Below are 24,816 nucleotides of genomic sequence, written 5' to 3'. Positions count from 1 at the left end.
ATTTAATCAGACCTATTGCCTCTTGGGTTCAATGGTTTGGAAGGAAGCCGTCCTTTGGAGGTGGGGAAAAACAGGGATGGCAGAGGGGTAGTTAGATGCACAGGAACCGGGGTGAAATTCAGCAGGTTCTGACAGGTTCTGGAGAACCGGTAGTGGAAATTTTGAGTAGTTCGGAGAACCAGCAAATACCACCTCTGGCTGGCCCCAGAGTGGGGTGGGAATGGAGATTTTGCAATATCCTTCTCCCAGGAGTGGGGAGGGAATGGAGATTTTGCAGTATCCTTTCCCTGGAGTGGAGTGGAAATGGAGATTTTGCAGTATCTTTCCCCTGCCATGCCCACCAAGCCACGCCCACAGAACTGGTAGTAAAAAAACTTCTGACAGGAACTCACGGTTGCAGTTCACGGTGGGCTTCTTCCCAGGAATGTCCACAGGGAGGGTGTCACAAAATCAAGATGGGGGCTACAGCCATGCAACTGAACCCCCCTCCCCCCTTTTATAGGCATAAAAGGAGGGTTACGGATGTAAAAGGGAGCAGGGCTTCAATCATTTGGTTGTAGCTATTATCCTTTTCTCACCCTCCCCTTTGGACCTCCTGTTTCTCCCCCCAACCTGACACCTCTAACATCTCAGTTCATCCCAAAAGTCCAGCCAGCTTCTCTGGGTCTCCTTGATCTATAAAGTAAAGGTAAAGGTTTTCCCTATCCAGTCGTGTCCGATTCTAGAGGGCAGTGCTCATCTCTGTTTCTTAATTAAGGGAGCCAACATCGTCCGAAAACATTTCCATGGTCATGTGGCCAGCATGACTGTACGCCGAGGCGCATGGAACACTGTGACTTTCCCACCAAAGTGGTGCCTATTTACCTACTTCCATTTGTACGCTGTCGAACTGCTAGGTATACAGGAGTTGAGGCAAGTAACTGGAGCTCACCCCATCGCACAGCGTTCTCGGGTCTTGAACCCTAGGCTGTCAGCTTTCCAGCTTTGTCTGTATTCCTCCAGGTTTCCTTGATCTGTATTCATCCATAAATCCATTTGGTCTCTCTATCCCTCCTTTTGTTTTGTTTTTTTTTAACCCCTCTTAAAATGTGCACTTCTTCAAGAACTTTGAAGTGTATTTATAGTCCACGCACATGTCTTTAAACACATTGTGCTGAGTTTCTTCAGAGCTGATAACTGAAGAAAATAGACAGTTTGAGAAGGAATAGAAGATAAGAGGTTGCTAAATACTAATCTTTACCTATCACGATTCTGCAAGTTGAAATCTCCAGCTGACAATGACTGAATGCTGAAGCCTTCTATCTCTTCCTGGTAATCCCACTGCAATTTTAAACTCAACAGAAGTCCCACTGATCTGAGGGGGACTTATATTCAGAACAAGTAGGTTCTTTAGACATTCCTGAAGAAATATTGTAACTGAAGGCCATACTCATTCTGCTGTTATGTAACATCCCACCTAGCCTTGTTGCCGCTGCTACATCTTACCCCAAATTTGGAAATATTGTGTTTATTTTAGAAATGTGACTCAGGGAAACATGGGGGAGAATGCAGATTGGCTCAGTCTGTGATGTAATGTTTTCAAACAAAAACACAACAACGTGTTTGCTCAATATAAAAGATTAACTGAAGTTAGCATTTCTCTATATGTGTATAGAGTGTAAAAGAGGGACGCGGTGGCTCAGTGGCTAAGACACTGAGCTTGTCGATCGAAAGGTCGGCAGTTCAGCGGATCGAATCCCTAGTGCCACGTAACGGGGTGAGCTCCCGTAACTTGTCCCAGCTTCTGCCAACCTAGCAGTTCGAAAGCACGTAAAAAATGCAAGTTGAAAAATAGGGAGCATCTTTGGTGGAAAGGGAACAGCGTTCCGTGTGCCTTTGGCATTTAGTCATGCTGGCCACATGACCACGGAGACGTCTTCGGACAGCGCTGGCTCTTCGGCTTTGAAACGGAGATGAGCACCGCCCCCTAGAATCGGGAATGACTAGTACATATGTGTGAGGGGAACCTATATGTGTACACGATAACTTTAATATCTACAATTAAATTCCATGTTTGCTGTGAATACATTGGTGTGTTAACTTGGATACTGCTCGTTACGCTTTAAAAATACCCTTGCCAGATACTTTTATAGAAGATACTCAAGCTTAGCACTGTATTTGTCAAGATCAAATTTACTAAGCGTCAAAAGCAATTAATTTCCCAAGATTATTCTCTAGACCAGGGGTCTCCAACCTTGGCAACTTTAAGCCTGGTGGACTTCTCCCAGAATTCCCCAGCCAGCTTTGCTTTGACACGGAGATGAGCACCGCCCCCTAAAGTCGGGAATGACTAGCACATATGTGCGAGGGGAACCTTTACCTTTTACCTTTCAAAGCAGAACATAGCCAATGCTCCTTTCTCCCATTTTCCCTTAACCCTATGAGATGAGGTGGACAGAATTCCTAGCAGAGAACCAAGCTCCGTGACCATTGACCTCTACCTTTGCAGATTTATCCTGATTTTCCCAGCTGAGAAGTGAAAGAGGAATCCGTCGACAAGCACGGCCCACTGTACTCCGAGGGCAGCGAGGAGAAGGTTGAATCCGATGCTGCTGAAGCCGTATCTCTGCAGGAAGGCCAGAAAATAGGCAAATCCAAAAATCACCATGAGGTTGACATCTTGAAATACTGTAGGGAACACAGAACACTTGTGTCAAGGAGAGCTGGGAACCCCCCCCCCCCCCAATCCAGGAGACCCAGCTGTAATCGCCACATCATACTGAGCCTTCATGTGGTTCGTTTGGCTTCAACTCAGCTTGCTGCATAATCCGAGCCATAGCTGTTTATTCACAAATCATGGTTTAAGAGCAGGGGTGGGGAACGATGATGGCCCCTTTACAACCTGGCTGGCTCAGGAATTCTGGGAGTCGAAGTTCACAGGTCATAAAGGGGCCACCATTTCCCACCCTTGGCTGGGCTTAGATCAGGGGTCTCCAACCGTGGCAACTTTAAGACTTGTGGACTTCAACTCCCAGAGTTCCTGGCTGAGGAATTCTGGGAGTTGAAGTCCACAAGTCTCAAAGTTGCTAAGGTTGGGGACCTCTGGCTTAGAGTGAGGTGCATCAATCCAATCATTGATTGGTGCTGTCTGTTCAATTGGATCTTAAACTAAAGGACACATGGACTTTCAAGCTTTGGATCCTAGGCACCCCATGTAACCAGTAGAAGAGGTCTGCCTATGCACACATATGTTCAGGAAAGACAAGGAACATGCTTCTCTCTGTCCTTTATATGTATGCACACATTTATACATACACATCACTCACTCCCATACCCCTTTCTTCATTCAAAAAAAGAAGGCTCTGTGTTATAAGCCAGGGGTCTCCAACCTTGGTAACTTTAAGCCTGGAGGACTTCAACTCCCAGAATTCCCCAGCCAGCTTTGCTGGGAGCTGAAGTCCTCCAGGCTTAAAGTTACCAAGATTGGAGACCCCTGCTATAAGCCACAGTGTACTGTAGCCATGATTCATGCAGATCATAGCGGCCCAATTTGCAATGTACTGCTAAGCCATAAAACATGGTTCTCAAACAGCAATGGGAGAGTTCAAAACTTTCATTAAGTGTTTGCTTAACTTCGGCAACTTCCAGAGGCCTGAACTTTTATTTATTTAAAACATTTATATAGCCGCCCATCTGATAACTAACTTCTTAGCAAGGAGTTGAAAGGGTAATTCTGGGTGGCGAGATCCAGGTGTTTGGAAGTTGCCAAGACTGGGAAATGTTATTAAAACCAGACAAACCACATCACGGCTTATCAAAATGAGTGAACTCAACTGCAATATAGGCTTACTTCCCCCGGCACGATCGCCTGATGCTATCCATCAAATGGCTTTTGCTAAGTATGACTTTTATGGAAAGAGTGAAGATAAGACTTTGTACAAGCTGTCTTCCCCAGAAATGCTGCAGCTGCTACTACTACTACTACTATGGAGAATCTCCGTAGACATTTACTATTGCATGTAGTCCTCAACTTACCACCAAAAATGAGCCCAAAATTTATGTTGCTAAGTGAGAAAGTTGTTAAGTGAGCTTTGCTCCATTTTACAACTTTTGTTGCCACATTTATTAAGTGAATCACTGCAGTTGTTAAATTAGTAACGCCGTTGTTAAGTGAATCTGGCTTTCCCATTGACTTTGCTTGTCAGAAGTTCACCAAAGGGCATCAGATGACCCTGCAACCATCATAAATATGAACCAGTCGTCAAGCATCTGAATCAGGGGTGAAATGCTCCCGGATCAGACCGGATCACCCGATCCGGTAGCGATTTTTCCCTGTGGTTCGGCGATCTGATAGCGATCGCCACCCGGTATCATTACTTCCTAGTTTTAACCAGGAAGTAATGTTTTTGTGCACACGTGCTTCCGAACTGATAAGGAAGGTAAGTAGATTTCACCCCTGATCTGAATGTAAATCACACAACCATGGGGATGCTGCAATGGTCATAAGTGTGAAAAATGGTCACAAGTCACTTTTTTCAGCAACTTCGAATGGTCACTAAACAAACTGGGGTAAGTTGAGGACTACCAGTACTATCCCAAAGGATCAGAGGATGTTCAGAGCTGAAGAAGCTTTTTGGATGAGAAGCGAAACATCTTCAAAGAAAAACCAGAAAGTCCAGCTGTCTCTTGAAAAAGCACCTTTTGGGACAACCATGACCTGGAGGACTGAGAATCTCCATAGATACCTGTACTAGCGTTGTCTGAAATCATCATTTTATTGTAGTTAGTTCCAGGTCTGGGCTGCAAGGTGCAGAAAACCACCGGATGTTAGCAAAGAGTTAAAAGGATTTGCTACCATCTAATGACTGTTGGGACATTTGCTGCCCGGCTGTAATTTCATTCAAGTTGTAGTACATCCCTTATATACCGTATTTTTCAGAGTATAAGACACACCTTTTTCTCCCAAAAAAAGAGGCTGAAAATCTGGGTGCATCTTATACTCCGAATGTAGCCCCACCCAGCTTCTCAAACGGAGGTTTCAGAGGCTGAAAAAAGCACCAGAAACGAAGCTTCAGAAAAAAAGCCCCCAAATAGAGCGTCAGAAAGAAGCCCCCAAACAGAGCTTCAAAGGCTTTTTTTATGAAGCTACTTCAGAGGCTTTCAGAGGGAGAAAAAAAAAATTTAAAAAATGCAAGGCACCAAGCTCACGACCAAGGAACCTGTTGCTAAAATTCACCTCTGGGAAGAGCTGATTGGGGGGATTCCGGGAGGTTGATCCACCTGCCAATCAGCTTTTTTCTTATTTTCCTCCCCAAAAACTAAGGCACGTCTTATACTCCAGTGTGCCTTATACTCCGAAAAATATGGTATTTATTTCTCACAGGCCTTTCTGAGCTGCTGTATTTTAAAACAGTTCTATTAGAACAACGCAGGTTTTTCTGAGCATGGAGGCATTGTGTCAGGGTTCCAGAACGACCCAACTCCAATTGAAAACTCCGAGACAAGCATCCTCTCCAAACTTTCATTTATTGGAAGAGGTATACTAGCACATCTGGGAAAACCCGAATCTGAGAGTCCCGGGTTTTCCCTCAGTAAATCAAAACTAACTTGGGTGTTTTAAATTTAAATTGGGTGTTTTAAATTTGTTTTCGGCCAAAATATTTTATAATTTTAATGGACTTTTAATGTTTGTATTATCTGTATTTTATATTGGCTGTTCACTGCCCTGAGTCCTCCGGGAGTAGGGCGGTATAGAAATTTGATAAATCAAAACTCCCAATCCAGCCCCTGCACCCATCAGTCCGTCACATGGCCCAATCACCCTCCGTCCCAACTTGAGCCATCACTGCAACCACTCCTCCTCCAGATGCAGGAACACCCTGACCTTGACCGAAAGGAAGAATGCTATTATGTCTAACTACAATCACTCTACTGAATTCCCCCCCCCCCACATACTTTCCCAAGCGCAAGAAGTTGGCAGCGGGGAAGATTCTGGCGCTAATACGGCTTCCAAAGCTGACCCATTGTATCTGGCTCCCTCTTTCAAATGACCTGATACTAAAACCACTTCCTCTCCTTTAGCAACAGTTAATTTTATCACATCAGAACCTTCCTAATCTTGACTCAGGCTTTTGGTGTCTTTGGCTCAGTCACAGGTAGGGAGTTGTATCTGGGACTTTTTGAATGGAAAAAATGTGCCAGAATACAACATCTTGACATTTTTGATCACACAACAGACAACCCTGGGATATCTTGTGCTCCGGATCTATACCCTACCATGTTAGCTAAGAGCAAGAGAAAATACTTTAACGCAACCAGACAAACTCCTTTCAGGCCAAGGGTTGTATTCAACTTTGAATAGCAGACACAGAGGAGGGTTTCAGCAGGTTCTGACCAGTTCTGGAGACCCGGTAGTGGAAATTTTGAGTAGTTCAGAGAACCGGCAAATACCACCTCTGACTGGCCCCGCCCCCATCTATTCTCTGCCTCCCGAGTGCCAGCTGATCGGCAGGAAATGGGGATTTTGCAGTAACCTTCCCCTGGAGTGGGGTGGGAATGGAGATTTTACAGTATCCTTCTGCCACGCCCACCAAACCACGCCCACCAAGCCATGCCCACAGAACCAGTAGTAAAAAAAATTGAAACCCACCATTGAGCAGACAGGACAAGGAATAAGAACCAAAACTAGATAAGAGTTAATTTAAAGTGAATCCAATTCAGTTAATGCTAAGTTAGGTCTGATGGTGAAGGCACCAGGCCAGAAGCCAGGAAACTGTGAGTTCTAGTACAGCCTTTAGGCATGAAAGCCAGCAGGGTGACTTTGGGCCAGTTCTTCTCTCTCAGCCCAACCCACCTCACAGAGTTGTTGTGGAGGGAAAAAGAGGAGGAGGAGGAAGGAGCATTAGATATGTCTGTTGTCGTTTTGAATTATTCATAAAAAACACAAAGGTGAGATATATATAAATAGCAAGTAATTTCAGCCTTCATTTTAAAAAGTAGAATCTGATAGTAATTTGGCAGGAGGTCGGGGAGGGGACAAATCTGAGTTTTTGGGGGGAGGGGGAGGACAGAGGCTATCCTCAAATCTGGATCATGCATTTCTAGATTGTGCCAAAGACTCTTCAGGGGCTCAGCTATGCATCTCCTTCAATTTTACCTAAAGATGAAGGAGATTTGTACTATATCTGTTTAATGAGTCTGTCATCTGCACCTCTATAACTGTCTGGTTTGGTTCTGCAACCCAAGACAGACACAGACTTCAGAACTGCAGAAAAAACAATGGCTACCAACCTGCCCTCCATTGAGGACCTGTATACTGCACGAGTCAAAAAGAGGGCTGTGAAAATATCTACAGACCCCTCACATCCTGGACATAAATTGTTTCAACTTCTACTCTCAAAAGGATGCTATAGGGCTCGCACACCAGAACAACAAGACACAAGGACAGTTTTTCCCCGAATGCCATCACTCTGCTAAACAAATAATTCCCTCAACATTGTCAAATATTCACTAAGTCTGCATTACTATTAGTCTTCTCATCGTTCCTATCACCCATCTCCTCCCACTTATGACTGCATGACTATAACTTCGTTGCTTGTATCCTACAATTTATATTGATATTGTTTCCTAGTATGATTTGATTGCTTATTTGTACCCTATGACTATCGTTAAGTGTTGTATTTTGATTCTTGTCAAATGTATCTTGTTTTTTTATGTACACTGAAAGCATATGCACCAAAGACAAATTCCTTGTGTGTCCAATCACACTTGGCCAATTAATAATTCTGTTGTTCTGTTCTGTTCTGTTCTGTTCTGTTCTGTTCTGTTCTGTTCTAGTCTAGTCTAGTCTAGTCTAGTCTAGTCTAGTCTAGTCTAGTCTAGTCTAGTCTACTCTACTCTACTCTACTCTACTCTACTCAACTCTATTTTCTATTCTATTAACTGTATCCTCTCCTCTCAACTGGGACTGTACCCAATGAACAGTGTTGAATTCCTCACAGCTGAGGAGTTGCAAGAGGCAGCACAACTGGCAGAGCCTTTCCAGAGAAGAAACTTCCCTGAGATAGCAGCCTTTACATAACCTTCCAATGCCACCAAAGACATTCTTCAACTCCGACAGCAAGCACACAACCTTACCTGGGTAGTCTCTTGCAAGATTTTGACTGCGGTTGTCGTAAGAAACGAAGAAGCCAAATATAAGGATTAAAGCAGCTTCCAAAAGAAGAATGAGCGCAGGAAGACGAATCCGGAGATTGGGAGGATACTGGGAAGACATCGTGGCTTAAAAGAAAAGCAGCAAAACAAGGACCGAGCAAGCGTTAATACAGTCCCTTTGGTTCAAACAGTCCATGAGTCTCCACTGAAGAAAAAAAAAAGAAAAGAGAAAGCTGTGAAGGAGATAAGGGTTCTTAGAAGGAATTAGCAAAGCATTTAACCCTTATCTAAGACAGGCCAGGGAGACTGCCTGACTTGTGCTGACAAATGTTTGATTAGTATTGAGCAAGCTGATTGTCTGCAATCATGAGAGTCATACCAAAATGTATACTATTGAAAACCTCCCAGAAGTAGACACTTACATACTCTCATCAACTTTGTGAGCCTGACATAGGTGCGCTTATTTGAACTCGGAGGAGACAAGAAGGACGATACTGTAAATGCATGTTCCTGGCTAATTCCTCCCAGGGACAAAAGCAAAGTTCCAAATTGATGTCCGTTTAAACAGGTCTCACTAAACCAGCAGTCGGCAACCTTAAACACTCAGAAGAGCCATTTGGACCCGTTTCCCACCAAAAAGAAAACACCGGGAGCCACAAAACCTTTTTGACATCTAAAATGAAGGTAACACTGCATATATCGTTTTTTTAACCTTTATGCTATGTATAAAAAAAACTATAGCCTGTTACATTTATGAAATCAGTGAATGGCCACAAAACTAGCTTATGTAGTTGAATTCACAGACTTCATCCACTTCCTGAAATGATTTTTCTTCAGATCAACCTTCCACATCAGTTCCGAAATGGCTTTTTCTCCGTCATCTCCATCCAGATATTTTTCAGCAAAGACAGGGTGTTTAGTATCTTGCAACATTCGACTTTTTGTTGTTTGCCAATTTCTCACCAGATATTAAGCATACTGGTAAACCACTTCCCATTAAACGTTGTTTTCTTCCGAAACTTTTCTTGGATTTAACAGAATCCAACAGAAGTAGTAAATACAAGCAGATACACTTTTTTTTTTCCAGGAGTAAACTTCTGAGTAACAAATACCTTTACACCAAGAAAAATCCTTCTCTCAAACTTGATCCAATTTAGTTCCTAATAAAACAGATCGGGGGGGGGGGAAGGGGAGAAAATTTGTATTTGAAAAACTTTTTCAATAAAAAAAAAAACAGTTCAGGATGGGGAAGATAAATATGTATTTTGAAAAAAGAGGAACATACTTATGTGGGCACTAAAGGAATGGGAAAATCTGAGAGGTAAGCAAGAGGGGGCGGGGGAACCACCGCAAACCTCCTCCAGTTCATAATAGATACCCAGCCACCTTAACAAAAGGCTACAGAGGGGGAACTCCCACCCCGATTGGCCAAGACTCGATTTCCCAGGACACTTTGCACGGCTGCTACGCTTAGTCCCACTTAGTCCAGAACTCTATTGGTCGTCTTCAGTGCCCTTTCTGTCGAGCGCCATCTTTATTGGCTAAATATACCATCACTTTTGTGAGTGGGCGGATCCGTCCGCGAGCCTTCTTTTAGAAAGTAGCGGGAGCATTCTTCTTTGCCTCTTCTTCTCTTCGGGCCACGGATGACGGGAGGAGTTTTATTGGTCAGCATTTACGTCAATTAATCGTAGAGGGCCGTACCCGAATCCCAAACCAAAGGTTGAGATCAAAAGGGGGGGGGGAAGGAAAAAAAACACCACCTTTCTTTCTCTCCCATTGGGAAATATTGAGACTGCCCCGCCCCTCTTTACTCTAACTCCGCCCCAGGATTGGACATGCTCCTCTTCAATCCTTTCTGTCACAGACTTTCAGACCGGTGGTTCGCGCGACTGGGCGGTCCTTGTTATCTTAGGAAAAGGCGGTCGGTCGGTCGCTGTCTCTCCTTTTCATTGGCCGGCTCGCCCGTCTCTCTTCGCCTTCGCCCCGCGCTGATTGATTCTTCCCCGCATCGCCCTCCTGTTTGGCTCGCAGCGGATTGGCCTGGGCTTGAAAGGAGGCGGGGCGAGGCGTGGAGCCTGCGCGCGGGGCCGCGGCGGCGGGGAGGGACGGATCTGAAATTATTTTTTATTTCTTTGTTTCCGAGAGGGGGAGAAAAAAAAAAAAAAAGAGGGGAGGAAGGGGCGGGGAGACAGAGAGCCGGAGCACCTAAACGGGAGCGGGAGTCTTTCCGGGCCTCCGCGAGGACCGGCGCGCTCGGATGTTGTCGCCGTGACCCGGGCGGGGCAGGAGGAGCAGCTGCCGCCGCCGCCAGCAGGCCAGGTTGGGACTCCCCGAGCCGGGCGGGAGGATGAAGCGCCGGAGCGCCGACTGCAGCAAACTCCGGCGGCCGCTGAAGCGGAACCGCATCACGGAGGGCATCTACGGCAGGTAGGGCCGCACCTGCCGCGCCCGCCCGGCCCCGCCCCGGCCTGTCAGAGGCGCCGTCCCGGTCGACGCGTTCCCCTCAGGCGGGATGGACCCCCTCGCCGCTGCCCCGACACCCCCCGCCGCCTCTCCCCCCTCAGGTTCTCCTCACACACCTTTTCCAAAAAGCCCCGGCCCACCCCCCACCCCCCACGACCAGACCGGGCTTCCCTTCCTTCCCAGCCGCCTTCAAGATAGCGCTGAGGCGACTTTGCCCTCATCCCCAGCCGGCCCGGAGGATCGTTTGGATGACCTCAATTTCCTCTCTCTCCCCCCCCCCCTCACAATTTCCGCGGCTCTTCATAAGAAGGGGAGGGAAGCATGGGAGTTGTAGTGCAGCCTGCTTGGGTGGAGGGAAGGGGTGCCTTTCCCTCAATAACTTCCCCTCTCTTTCTCTCTCCCCCCCCCTCCCACCGTCCCCCAAAAATGGCAAAGCTCTGGCCTGTTTCTGGAAGTGGCCTTATGGTGGTGGAGGTGGAGGTTGGGCTTCCTTTCAGTTTTCCTTTCTTTTCCAAACTCCAGGCTGTTCCCCATCAAGGTTTTTAATCCCGGCTTTTAGGGCTGGCAGCTGCTAGCCCAGTGGTTTCTCAACCTTGGTAGCTTGAAGATGGGTGGACTTCAACACCCAGAATCCCCCAGCCAGCAGCGCTGGCTGGGGGATTCTGGGAGTTGAAGTCCACCCATCTTCAAGCTTCCAAGGTTGAGAAACACTGGGCTAGCCTGATCCACAGGATGGCTGGCTCGGTGGGATTGGTTTTTGTAGTCCTGGGTCTCTGGAAAGCACCAGATGTTTGGGGGTTTTTTGGGTGGGGAGAACAGTTGGTCTCTGGAGGGGAATATATGATGTTTGTGACCCACCTTGGATAAAGGGGTGAAGCAGCAGTGTTTTTAAAAGTCAGAAGTCCCTTTCGTACATAAACTTGTCGTTCAGATTTTAAACCTCTTTTTGTGTGTGTGTGTGTGTGAGGGGAAAGGTAACAGTAACACAGTTGGAAGGGATCTTGGAGGTCATCTAGTCCAACCCCCCTGTTCACACAGGACACATGTAGTAAGGATTCGAACCGCCGGCCGTTCTCAGTAACAGTAACAGAGTTGGAAGGGACCTTGGAGGTCATCTAGTCCAACTCCCCCTGTTCACACAGGACACATGTAGTAAGAATTCGAACCGCCGGCCATTCTCAGTAACAGTAACAGAGTTGGAACGGACCTTGGAGGTCATCTAGTCCAACTCCCCCTGTTCACACAGGACACATGTAGTAAGAATTCGAACCGCCGGCCGTTCTCAGTAACAGTAACAGAGTTGGAACGGACCTTGGAGGTCATCTAGTCCAACTCCCCCTGTTCACACAGGACACATGTAGTAAGAATTCGAACCGCCGGCCATTCTCAGTAACAGTAACAGAGTTGGAAGGGATCTTGGAGGTCATCTAGTCCAACCTGTACTAGGGATTCGAACCGCCGAACCGCGACCTTTCTGATCAACAAGCTCAGCTACTCAGGTTCTTCTACCTTACAAGCTACTTTAAGCCACAGTTCTGAGAGCAGCTTTTTAAGAGTCTTTAAGAGTGGAACAGTGTGGTCTGCGGACAGGATTTCCTTTCCTGGCAGCCCCATTTCTGCCTCCCGTTATATGCACCCTTGGCTGGTCTCTGCCCTTCGAGCTTGGACATTTGGCACCCAATGGAAGTCATTTCTCCTGGGTCTACTGCTCCCCTAGGTAGTTTTTGTACCCTTCGGTGTTACTCAACCTTGGCAACTTTTTAAGGTGTGTGGACCTTCCAACTCCCCAAATTTCCCCAGCCGACATAACTGGCTGAGGAATTCTGAGACTTGGAATGAACCCTGCTTAAAGTTGGCCAGGTTGAGAAACACGGCTTTAACGGTAGAAGTAGCTTGTGATCTTCTGCAAGACTCTGTGTGAAGTCATTCCTTTCCTGTGGTTGGTCCTCAGTCTACACCACACCTACACTAGGAATCTTGCCCTGAGAGCCTGTCTTTCTTCTAGAACAGCCTTCCCTAATAGTGGTGTCCCACATGGTTAGTCTATTATTACTTAGGCCTCATCAGATTGTTTTGATGCTCTCAAATCTATGTTGTAAGCTTTCTATGTTGTAAGCTGCCCAGAATCGTTGGATATGAGATCGGCAGCAAATAAATTTTATAAATATACTCTACCAATCCAACAATTAGAAGCCATCCATAGTTTCCCTCTCATAGAGAACATCTTCTAGAATCCCCCATTACTTCTAGATTCTTCTCAACTCTTCCGTTTGGCAACGTTTTCAGGGATTATTTTGCTTTCCTACTCATTTATTCATAACATCATCCAGTGAAACAGCCACCTCTTGAAAGGACGAACAAGAAAGAGACATAAATTTGGCCAACACTCTTGGCTCCCATTGGCTAATTGTAGATTCTGTAATTCTCAAATTCAGAGGACACCTGTTTTTTTGTTTCTGCTCTATGTTGACAGAGTTTTCTGTAGGAAACTTCTGATTTTGTAATTTTTAATGCTATCTTTGTACTTGTGTCCTACAGTGATAACTCTTTTCTGTAGATGATGTTTAAGGACCTCTTCCTGTAGCTCTTATCTACATTAATGAGCCTGGTCTCGCCTTTTCATCCCTCCCCATTGTACTTTGCCAAGCTACTCCATTGCCCCCCCTCATGCCATTAGTGTTTCTTGTCAATGAGCCTTGGTAATGACTCGACTCATTTATTATGATCATCTGCTTTTTACTATTTCCTCAGCAATTACATTTCCCAGTCCTTCTCTGTAACAGTTTTACACACCTTATGTTTTTCTCTATGCTTAGTTTTCTCGTGTTTACTTCCCTACCCATTTATTATTTGCCACAGTCCCTTACCCAAAGACCTTTTTTGGCTTTATAGTTTTAAATAATGGGCTTTTCCTTTTTGTAACTACCATAACCTTTCTGGAGACTTTTAACTTCAGACTTCCTTCCCAAGCCGGAGAATCATTGTTGGGTTTTTCAATTTTCCATGTCTGTTTTTTTTTTCTGCATTATTTTCTTTTTTGGTACTATATCAAAAATGGTTTGTATTCTTTGGCGAGAAAGATATTAAAGTAGTGGAATTTTCTGTGGCGATTTAGTTTTTGCACATTATATGCAATAGTGTTTTGAAGTACCTATTAGCTGAACATAATAATACTTCATTCACCTCTTCCAATCATTAATTTCAATAGTTTCCCAGTGAAGGTACTACACAATTTGCAGAAAATGCTATATTGCTGTCAGTTTATATAACTACAAAGGGCCTAATAGATACAAAGTTTGGCAGACAAATTATACTTGTCATTGGCTAAGCCTGAGGAGTTATGTTTTCACAATGACTGGGAAAGGAAAAGAGATCACAATATCAATTAATACCCACTGCTCTATGAGTTTTGTTTTCAGAGAAGTCACAGATTAATAACTGTCATAAAGAATAATTTAGAATGAGACCCATCTGTGAAAATCTATATTTCCCCCAAAGGAAATTTGCCCACTTGAATTGAAGTTCTGTTATGCAATACTGCATAGCTAACTGCTTAAGAACAGCAGTTATTATTTTCCAGGCTAATTTCTATATTTTTCACATATTTCTGGTGCGTGCTCTATATATAATAGTGAGTGGTACTCTTTAAATGTTTAGGAAAACAGTTGACAGGGCAGGCTGTATCAGTATCGGTATTCTCCCAATTATTACTTACACAAAACAAAATTTGATAAAAAAAGTCTGAGGCTTTTTAAATCAAGGCTAACCAGATCTTTCACAGAAGCAAACAGAGGACTGGCCTAGTTATTTTTCGGCTATCAAAACGCACTGGACAGGGCCTGTTTCTTTATTGATGTGATAAAGTTAGCCCAGTCAAGATCAAATAAAATTATCAACTGCTTGCTTTGAAAAATGATTCCAAATAGAGCCCAGTTCTAGTTATACCTCCTGGACTAGCTCTCTTCTCTGACTGCTCATTTATGTTTATAGTACTAAGATAATCCTTTCCTATAAAGAAGTAAGCACGGCCCTCCCAGCCACAGAATTAATACCAATCTGCATGTCTCTAAATCTAACCTATGATGGTTATTTTTGTCACATACTGTTAAAAATGAGTATACCATTATTTAAGTCCCCTATTCTCTTAGATGGTAATGTTTTTGAATGACAGGCATAAAGTATAGCTTTTCTTGATCTTGAGTGGCAGAAGACTTGCTTGGGTATATACAGGACTCATGTTCCCTGAAGATGCTAGCAAAGACAGTCAGAATATAAACTTGCTACATACAGTACATGCTGCAGACAAAGTTTGGTGTGATCCCAGAGATCATGACCCAACCTTCAGCTCAGGTCTTGTTGTGCTTTTTTGCCAGGCCACAGAAGATAGTAATCCTGTTGTTGTTTTTTTCTTTCAAACATGGGGCTAAAAATTGCAAGATTTATGTTCTGCTTCCCTATTGAACATTGATTGGTAGATGTTTCAGACCTATGATTAATTTATTAGGTTAATGCATGAGTTTAGCTTTGTACCAGATCCCTGTGCTTCTTTAATCTTAATATGGCAGAATATTACCTTGCACTTTGTGATACCATGCCAAGAACAGTCTTTTGGCTTTATTTTGAATATTTTTGTCTGCAGAGCAGGGATTTGGTATGGAAGAATTTGTCATATAGGTGATTAAGGATTGGAAAGACAACGATACTAGGTTAGAAGTGTATCTATACTAAAATGCTGTTGTAGGATGGATTGCTTGAAAAACAGGGGTCTGTATAACATTATTAAGAGCCCTGCCTTTTCCTATTGGTGTATGCAGAAATAACATTTGAATAAACTATCAGCTTTCTCTACAATTTTATTTCTAGATCATAGGCATTAAGTTCTAGTTGAAGTGCTAAAACTGCATTGGGTATAAATCATGTTTCAACAGCCTTGTGTAGAATTACACTACCAGACTTCCAACTATCATATGGAGTCAACATTTCTGGAGGGTACTAATCACTTCTTATTGGCATGTTAGTTTAAATCTTAGTTCAGCTATAAAGTCAGGAAGTGACTTTAAAGCATTATCTCAGCATTCTATCACAGTGGAAGACTTGTAATAAATAATAAATGTGATAATACTGATCTATTTTAGAAAGCTGTTATAAGCTTACTGAAAATGGACGTGATCTTACATAAATGTTGAACACTGGTTGAAAATATTTCTACAATTCCATGTTTTGTCAGAGCTAGCATAATTACAGAATTGTCGTGTTGACATCAAAGAATTTGAAAAGCTTGAGAAATTTTGTGCTAAATTAGTCTCTGTAAATATGAGAGGCTTCAAGTAGCTACTCAGATTGGATGCATTGTGGAGTAACTTGTCTGATAGCCGTAAGCAACTCTGGATTCCCTACAAGCAATGTGATCATTTCATTGCTGCAGATGGAAGAATGAGGGATTAGAACGGGCATTTTTGTTAACGTTTTAAAGAGACAAATAGCTTACATGCTAAGCCAAAAAGAATGTGGCTTCTTTTCATGGCTAATATAATTTACTAGTTTTCTTAGATTAGTAAATGTATGTGTATGGATTAATATTTTCTAGACTTTTTTAAAAAAAATTACCATACGTCCCAAAGGTGCTTTGCGTTGTTCCCAAAGGGACAACCATGACCTGGATGACTGAGAATCTCCATAGACAGATTACCATACCTATATATTTACAGTCTATAAAGTCATAATAAAACAATGGCAGACGCCTCCATGCGTTTTTGTGGCATTGTTACAGAAGTGGTTTGCCATTGCCTTACATGAGAATGTTTTGAGAACAAAAAGCACATTCCTTATGTAACATTACCAAAAACCACTTGTGTTGTCAAACAATGCCGTATTGTAATCTCCTACTTACTTTATGTTTATCCCAAAACTCACCTTTTCTGGAAAGGCTATGTGGATTCTATTTTGATTCTTACTAGTAGAACTAAGCCGAAGCTTTACATGATTTCTATCTTTAGATTCCTCCCTCTCACTTCCATTCCTTTTTCAGTTTCCCTGCTCTTTGTAGTGAGATGTACTGATAGATTGTATTATATAGATGAATAAATCATTAATGAAGAATAGATGGGGTAGTCATTGGAAGGAGATCGCTCGGGGGGGGGGGAATCCAGTTGATGCCAGCCAAACAAATGGAGTATGCCATGCTACCTTGTCACTCTGCTGCAGCAGCCAAATGGATGTACATAGCAGTGGTATTAATTTTAAATTGACGAAAACCTATTCCTAAGCCTTCCCCCCATTCCAAATCAGTACTCGAAGTCCTTTGCTATGTAACTGGTAAGATTAGGATCTCTGGCTACTGTTTTAGAAAAATAAATGTAAGGCTCCATTGGCATATGGACCTGTTGCTCAGGGTTGTGTGCAAAATATTTCTCTTGTCTGAGAAAAAGTGTTGATACATCAGTCACATATGTAATATGAATGCATATTATTTGTTATTCAGCAATGTAGGTTTCACTTTTAAAAGGAACTACCAAATAATAGTTTAGTCAGGGTTTTTTCCCCCCAGAATAATTTCCATTAAAAAAATGAAATGATAATTTTGGTACCAAGCAAGCCAATGCATTCTTGTATAATGATTAGGGCCTGAAATAGCTATGGCTCAAATAAATGTTGTAGCTATTTGAAGAATATTTTTGCTGCAATGGATTAGGGGAACAATCATTACCAGATTTTTAAATTGTGTTATTCCATCATTTCCATTTTTATACAGCCCTGTATTCATTTTGGGGGGGGGGGGAGAGCCTTTGTATTTTTATGTAGAGGTTAGTCATCAGATCAGTTAATTTCTCATTATTTCTCAAATTAAGGAGAATCAAACAAAAGTACAGTAGATTGTGCTCATGGTTGCATCTTTGGACTCATAGACCTGCTTTCAAATATACTTTGCTATGAAATTTTTATCATTTGATTAGGGGTTTCTTTGTAACAGGAAGTGTAAGTGGTGAGATTTAGCAGTATCTAAATTGGAAAGGCACCACACTTATATGTAGTAGGAGATTCTTTCAGCAAAGACTACTTAGTATAGGATGAGTTCTGCTTTGATTTTGCATGAAATTCTGTATAACAAAGAGGCAGATCTGTTAAGTTAAATCAGGAAAAATGAGAGAGCTGGGTGGTTAAGAAATGCAAAATATAAATAAATACAATCAAAATTATGGAATCAACACTATTTAGTAAAAAAAAAAAACCCACAAAGTTATACATATTGAAATTTAAAGCTTATCCACAACCATTTCAGGGATTGATTACGCTCATGATAATGATGGCTTTTTTTTCGCACAAAAATACTAAACGATGCACCTCAAATGGATAGTCCAGAAGGTTGTACATGTGAAATTTTGAACCTGGTTTTCTGAGAAAAGCAAACAATAACAGTGTTAGAGAGACAAGGACAGTTACAGATCTGATCTTACATCATGTCCATAGGCTCTTTGGTGTTAAAGTACTGGTAACCACAATTACCACTAGGCATGTTGCAACAGTTATGTTGCAATTGTTGCAACAACTGTATTTCCAATTGTTGTTTAATCGTTACTTTCTAAGTATCAAATACAAGATAGCGTTAAACCATGGGTGTAATTAGGGCAACAGAAAGCCAAGCCATGCCATGCAATGCAATGAAGAATAATTATAAAGGTATTTTGTCCCAAGACTTAAGCTTGCTTAAGGATGATTGTTAATACTATCTTCAGCAAAGCCACTAAATTCTGGATCTATTTTTTAAGGTGGAATTTTCTTGATGTTCGTTTGGCACAGGGTTATTTCTTCCATATAAGAAAATGGGAGGAATATTGAGTTTAGCTATATGGCTAAAAGATTCTTGAAGAGAAATAGCGAATGTTCAGAAAGAACTGTGGAGCAGATTGCTGAAAATCATAGGCTGTGATAATGTACTGATTCTATTTATAGTACACTTGGCCTCTGTATGTAGTGGGTAGTGGGTAGAAGCAAATGAATGTAGAATAGATATTACCATATTGTGAAAAACCTTTTATGGGTAATATTAAAGCATTGGGATTCCTGCACTGATCTCTCAATGCAGAGTGCAGTTCTGAGCCTTTCAGAGTAAACTGCTTTATAATTTAATTTGGATTAATATGTTTTCCAGTCTAGGAGCCTACCCAAGTTGGGTGAGAGAATCAAGAAATTAGGTTAGTGCTGCACATCTGGAAACCAGGTGCCACTTTGGAGAGATGACATACTAAATTTCCCTAGTTCTAAAGGGAAAAATGGCCCAGCCAGACTGTGTGATAACACAGAAGTTTTTGGAGGAGTGCCTTGGCAAGAAGATGGAAAAAAAATCTAAGTGGTTGGCTTGGAATGTCTTGCACAGCTGGTGAAACTTTCTTACTCCTGGTCTGGCCATTTTTGGTCATCTTTGATTCTGTGGGTAGAATAAAGCACATAAGCTGCTGCATGGCAATCACTTGCTAAATAATATGTTTTTAAAAAACCTATTTTCTGTATCTTGATTGCAAGGTTTTGTCTTGGTTTATCTTAAGCACTGGAATATACATCTACTCTACAGCAGTACTGTCAAATGTGCTGGCTGAGGAATTATGGGAGTTGAAGTCCATACATCTTAAAAGATGCTGAGGCTGAGAAACCCTGCTCTAAAGTATTCATCTAGGTTGATGAATAAATGCAGTTCAGAAATGATAAAATGTTCCCATTTGACTAGAGCTAAAATGTTATGGGAACTTTCTCCTGAATTTACAAGACAATTCTAGAGCACATTAGTTATGTGAGTTGCATTTTAACTGCTTTGTTACAGAAGAAATAATAATGGGATGCCAGAGTTTTGATTCTTATCTTAAATTCTTTCAGTCCCATTTGTGTCTTCAAAAATAAAGAATCAGACTGCTTTATCTGAACTGTTACATTTTTTTAATGTTGTATTTCTGTCAAGAAAATAACATCAACGTGATCATGTAGGCCTCAGAGATGAAATAAGGGAGCCTTATTTTTTGTTTTTACCAATAGCTTTTGTAAGTATATCTTGCTGACATGTTGCAAACTGCTTTGTAAAATAAGGGTTTAGCAATGGAAATACAGGTAATCCTCAGTTTATGACCACAACTGAGCCCAAAATTTCTGTTGCTAAGTGAGACAGTTAAGTGAATTGCAACCTTTCTTGCCAAAGTTGTTAAGTGAATCACTGCAGTTATTAAGTTAGTAGCACAGTTAAGTGACTCTGGCTTTCTCATTGTCAGAAGGTTGCAAAAGTCTATCACATGACACTTCTGCAACGGTTGTAAGGGTGAAAAAGTGTCATAAGTCACTTTTTTCAGAGCTGCTGTAACTTAGAACGATCACTACAGGAAGACATAAGTCAAAGACTACCTGCATATTTTTTAAATTTTATATCACATATCCTGGCTTTGTAAGTTACAGTTTTAGGGAAAAAAGCTGCAAGTAATCTTATTCAGGGTTTGAATATTGTCAATTGAGATAGAGAATACTTCTGACTTGCCTTAGAGCAGCAGCAAATTTGATGGACTCGTACTGTAGCTGCACTTTAAATGCAGGCCACATCGTAGGCAAAGTAGTGTGATGAACTTGTGATGAAAGCCATAAGAGAATCCTTCTTTTCCTTGTCACAACTGGACACATGCCCACAGGAATCTCTGTGTAATGAATAGTTCTTTCCTAAGGAATCCCTTTCTAGCAGAGCAAATAGGAACGATAAGCCCTTAGGTTTGGCAGTGACAAAGCAGACTGAGTTCCAAATTCTTCTAGTAGAATTTAAGAAATTGCATAGTTATACGTTTTCTAACAAAGTGCATGCAAAAATGAAACACAGAAAAACAAGTAAAATAACTGCCCATTTAAAAAGAGTGTTATTCAAGATTGTACAGGATTTTGAAATAGATCGTTAATATGGTGTTTCTTTGCTAGCATATATAAATTGTACTGATAAATAACCTTTTGTACAGTGATGATTGAGAGGGATGAGGTGGCTCAGTGGCTAAGACGCTGAGCTTGTCAATCGAAAGGTCAGCAGTTCGGCAGTTCAAATCCCTAGTGACGCATAACAGAGTGAGCTCCCGTTAATTGTCCCAGCTTCTGCCAACCTAGCAGTTTGAAAGCACGTAAAAAATGCAAGTAGAAAAATAGGGACCACCTTTGGTGGGAAGGTAACAGCGTTCCGTGCGCCTTTCGTGTTTAATCATGCCGGCCACATGACCACATCTTTAGACAGCGCTGGCTCTTCGGCTTTGAAATGGAGATGAGCACCACCCCTTAGAGTTGGGAACAACTAGCACATATGTACGAGGGGAACCTTTATCTTACAGTGATGATTATAGTTAATGCCTCCATTTTCTTCAACTGCTAAACATTCTCTATTTTGGGGGGACAGAAATTTCTATGGTGAAAGAATGAGGGGCCTATTTTCCAATGCTTCATGGTTGCTTACATTAAGTTGTAGGCCAAGGATGAAAAACGTTTGGTCTATGAGGAATTGAACAAGTTCCTGCCTCTTTTATATCCCTGGTACTAGTTTTCCCCATAGAGAAAAGTGTGGAGCAAATTAGAAATGTCCTTGTAAACCCACCAGTTTAGAATCTGTGTAGATACCATTACAGATGGGTCTCTTTGGGTCTCTCCTTGGGTAAAAACATTCTTCTGCCTAACACTCCTGTAAACATAATTCAGCATCTATTTTATGCTAATCTTTGCCTTCAGAATAAGCATGTGATATAGTACTGCAGGTAGTGTGGTTTCTGAATACAAGTAATCCATGAGGCAAATTGGGATACCCTAATATAGTAGCATGCCATTACCATAAGGCAGGGATGTCAAACTCAAGGCCCGGGGGCTGGATTCGGCCCACGGGGTGCTTAGATCTGGCCTGCGAGGCTGCCCTGGAAACAACGAAAGAGAAGCCTGTGGTGCCTCTGCCAGCAAAAACAGAGTTGGGAGGGCCACAGGCAGCCCTCCCGAGTTCTGTTTTCGCTGGCAGAGTGCTTGGGCCACCACAGGCACCCCCGCCACAAGTGGTGCTGAGCTGACCATGCCCCCTGGCCACATCAAGGTCAAACGCAACCCTGATGCGGCCCTCAATGAAATCGAGTTTGACACCCCTGCCATAAGGAAACTTGTCGCCTCACCTTCTTCAGGGATCCATGACAATTCGCCATAGCCAACTTGCTATGGGCAGCTTGCTGCAGCCAACTCACCATAGGACAATTCACTATGGCCAACTTGCCACCGGAAACTCGCAAATATGAAAGAAATGGTGGAATAAACTAATTAAAGAATGGATGCAAAAGGAGGGACAAAAAAAATTGAATGACAGTTTGTTTTTATTTTACATAATTAAATTGCATTGTTAAATTGTCCTGTGGTGAGTTGGCCCGTGGCGAGTTGGCCAAGGCAAATCGTCCTACAGTCATGGTGACTTGGCCACAGCTAGTTGGCCATAGAGAGTTGGCTGTGGCGAGTTGTCCCATTTCATCTTTTCGGATTTCAACCTACTTATGCCCTGAAAGGATGCCATCTGGAGGATAATACACCATGTGTCTTTTCTGAATGCATTATTGTTGGAGAATAATTCTCTACAATGTCTAAATTTGCTTTCTTAATGCCACATCTGATATGCAGTTGTGCGGTGGAACGAGCTTATAAACAACCACACCCTTATGGGAATTAAGAATTGCCTCCAGGAAGACCCGAGAGGAGCCTGACAAAAGCTTGCTCAGTATCCAACTCCCCTTGTGGCCACAAATAACTATCATATGTGAAAGGAAGTGGTGGATAAAAAAATGCTAATAGATAGTAACATCTGTTCCTTACTGGCAAATCTGCTTTGATGTGAGATGACTGCTTCTTTTGTTCAGTAGCTTTATACTTCAGAAATTTTAGTGACTAATAATACATAATGGAGTGAATATTGGTAAATACTAAAAGATCCTTTCATGGATTATTTTTTATATTAGATTATTCCACTCCCACCACATCTTTGCATTTATTTGAAACCTGACATATAATTACATTCTTCTTGTTTGTTGTAGAACCTTTTGTATATAGCAAAGTGTGTTTGTGGCAAAACTGCAATTTATTTGACTTTTGTTGAGTAGAACGTAATTATTTCCATTTCTTTGTCAAATAGACAAGTTTGTTTTAGAATGGCTTAATGCCATTTGATATGTATTTCTCTCTGGCTCTTTATTCTTCCTTGATCTGTGATTTTTAATGTTTATAATTGAAAAATGTTTTGCGATCCTTATCTTTTGATTTAAAATATGATGAATGGTTCTGTTGTATATCTTTCTGTTATTGTACAGGTAGTAGTGGTTAATGACTACCTCTGTCAGGTTTAATTTTGAAATAAGTTCAGATTTTATTTCCATTTCTTGGGTTATTCCTCTGTGATATATTATGAAATATGTATTGCAGATCATTGGACAATTTGCTTCCTTCACAAATGAAGCATCCATCCCTCTAACTGCATTTTCTTTGGCGCCTAGAAAATCTAGGTAGAATGTCATCGCAGCAGTTCCAAACAGCTCTGGTTGCTTCTTGGCAGAGGGTATTTTGTCCATAAGGAAAGAATCTTGTTAAATAATTTTGCTTGAGCCTATTAGAAAATTCCATGCTTTGGCTTACTCATTTTCATTGTTTCCTTTATGTAAACCTGTCTGTCTGTCAGTTACTTATTCTGCCCCAAGTGTTTCTCACACCCAACAGCTTTATAATTTATGGATTTCAACTATGAGAATTCCCTGCCAAGCCTGTTGGATTGGGAATTCTGGGAGTTGAAGTCTATATATCTTAAAATTGCAGCGGTTGGTAAACACTGTTGTATAAGGAGAAAGTATGGATATTAACTTGTTAATTAGTATGTTACATATCTAGTGAATACCTCACTTTTCTTCCCCGAACTCAATGTGACAAAAGTACATCTCCTTCCTCCAGATGTTTTATACCACAACCCTTTGAGGTCAATTGGGCTAATGACCAGGTACAAATCATTTGGTGAGCTTCTTTGAGGAGGCACTTGAAGCTCCTGGGCCTCTGCAAACCTAGTTCAACTGTACTAGCTCAACTACAGGTAATCCTCAACTTATGACCACAGTCGAGCCCAACATTTATGTTGCTAAGAGAGAAATCTGTTAAGTGTGCTTTGCCCCATTTTACGACTTTTCTTGCCATAGTTAAATGAATCACTGCAGTTGTGAAATTAGTAACACGGTTGTTAAGTGCATCTGATTTTCCCATTGACTTTGCTTGTTAGAAAGTGGCAAAACTTGACCCTGGGTCACTGCAACCGTCATAAATATGAGTCAGCTGTCAAGCATCCGAATGTAAATCGTGTGACTATGAGGATGTTGCAATAGTTGTAAGTGTGAAAAATGGTCATAAGTCACTTTTTTCAGTGCCATTGTAACTTCGAACAGTCACTAAGCGAACTGTTGTAAGTCGAGGACTACCTGTTATACTCTTTGGTAAAATAGGGCTGCCTTTCCCTAGAAATTGTGGGAGGGAGTGGTTCTTTTATTGGTGTTTCCATCTTTCCATCAATCATTAACTAAAACAGACACACATATTCATATCACTCTGACCATGTTTGAATAATATGACAAGTAATTTTATGTCTTATTGGCAAACAAACAGAATAGCTAATAGATTGTGGGGGAACTGGGTGTGTGGTTTAATTTGTCATTCAGAAAAAAATGCTAATAACAAGGAACAGCCAGAAAGCAAATTGAGAGGACTGCACATTACTGACATAGTTCAACACAATCTTCTCTCTCTCTTTTGATGATACAAAATGCCTGGAAATTCTTAGGAGAAATCTTAACTTCTGTCCAAAATCTATTAGCTAGTCCACTCTTGTAACCAAGTCCACAAACATTTGCTAACTTGCAAAATCCTTCACCACCTTTCCGGAAGCTGGCAGAGGAGATTCTTGATATATTTCTGTCTTGGATATAGGAAGAGCTCTTTCCTTTGGCAGCTCGCTTATTTCTCTGCTCATTAAAGAGAAAGGTAGCTCTTTCATTCATCCTCTGCCACCTGTTTACCCATGTGTATAGAATTACCTGAACTACTTTTTTTTTTTTTTTTTTTTTTTTGGTACCTTCAGGTCATTCCTGACTTCTGTCAACTGCCTGGACAAGTCTATGCAGTTTTCTTGGCAAGATTTTTAGAAATAGTTTACGATTGTCTTTT

The 24,816-nt window shown here is 41.9% G+C and overlaps 2 protein-coding genes across 4 annotated transcripts in view; one reads left to right on the top strand and one right to left on the bottom strand.

Annotated features, from left to right (window-relative positions):
* LOC139321050 (RH-like protein) overlaps positions 1-8,338 on the bottom strand; it is a 28,173-nt gene extending 19,835 nt beyond the window's left edge. For both annotated transcript variants that reach the window (XM_070949657.1, XM_070949658.1), the window contains exons 1-2: positions 8,116-8,338; positions 2,481-2,667 (exon numbers count right to left, since the gene is read on the bottom strand). In XM_070949657.1, the coding sequence (XP_070805758.1) occupies positions 2,481-2,667; positions 8,116-8,254 (326 nt within the window). In that variant the 5' untranslated portion in view covers positions 8,255-8,338. The remainder of the gene's footprint in view (positions 1-2,480; positions 2,668-8,115) is intronic.
* A 1,991-nt stretch (positions 8,339-10,329) lies between these two features.
* MACO1 (macoilin 1) overlaps positions 10,330-24,816 on the top strand; it is a 72,796-nt gene continuing 58,309 nt past the window's right edge. For both annotated transcript variants that reach the window (XM_070949681.1, XM_070949680.1), the window contains exon 1: positions 10,330-10,563. In XM_070949681.1, coding sequence (XP_070805782.1) covers positions 10,484-10,563 — 80 coding nt within the window. In that variant the 5' untranslated portion in view covers positions 10,330-10,483. The remainder of the gene's footprint in view (positions 10,564-24,816) is intronic.

Source organism: Pituophis catenifer, unplaced genomic scaffold (genome assembly GCF_029215685.1).
Source record: "Pituophis catenifer annectens isolate HBS135680 unplaced genomic scaffold, rPitCat1.0.hap2 SCAF_9, whole genome shotgun sequence".
NCBI classification, from domain to species: domain Eukaryota; kingdom Metazoa; phylum Chordata; class Lepidosauria; order Squamata; family Colubridae; genus Pituophis; species Pituophis catenifer.
The sequence above is the reverse complement of the archived record's forward strand: the minus strand, read 5'-3'. Positions and strand labels throughout refer to the sequence as shown.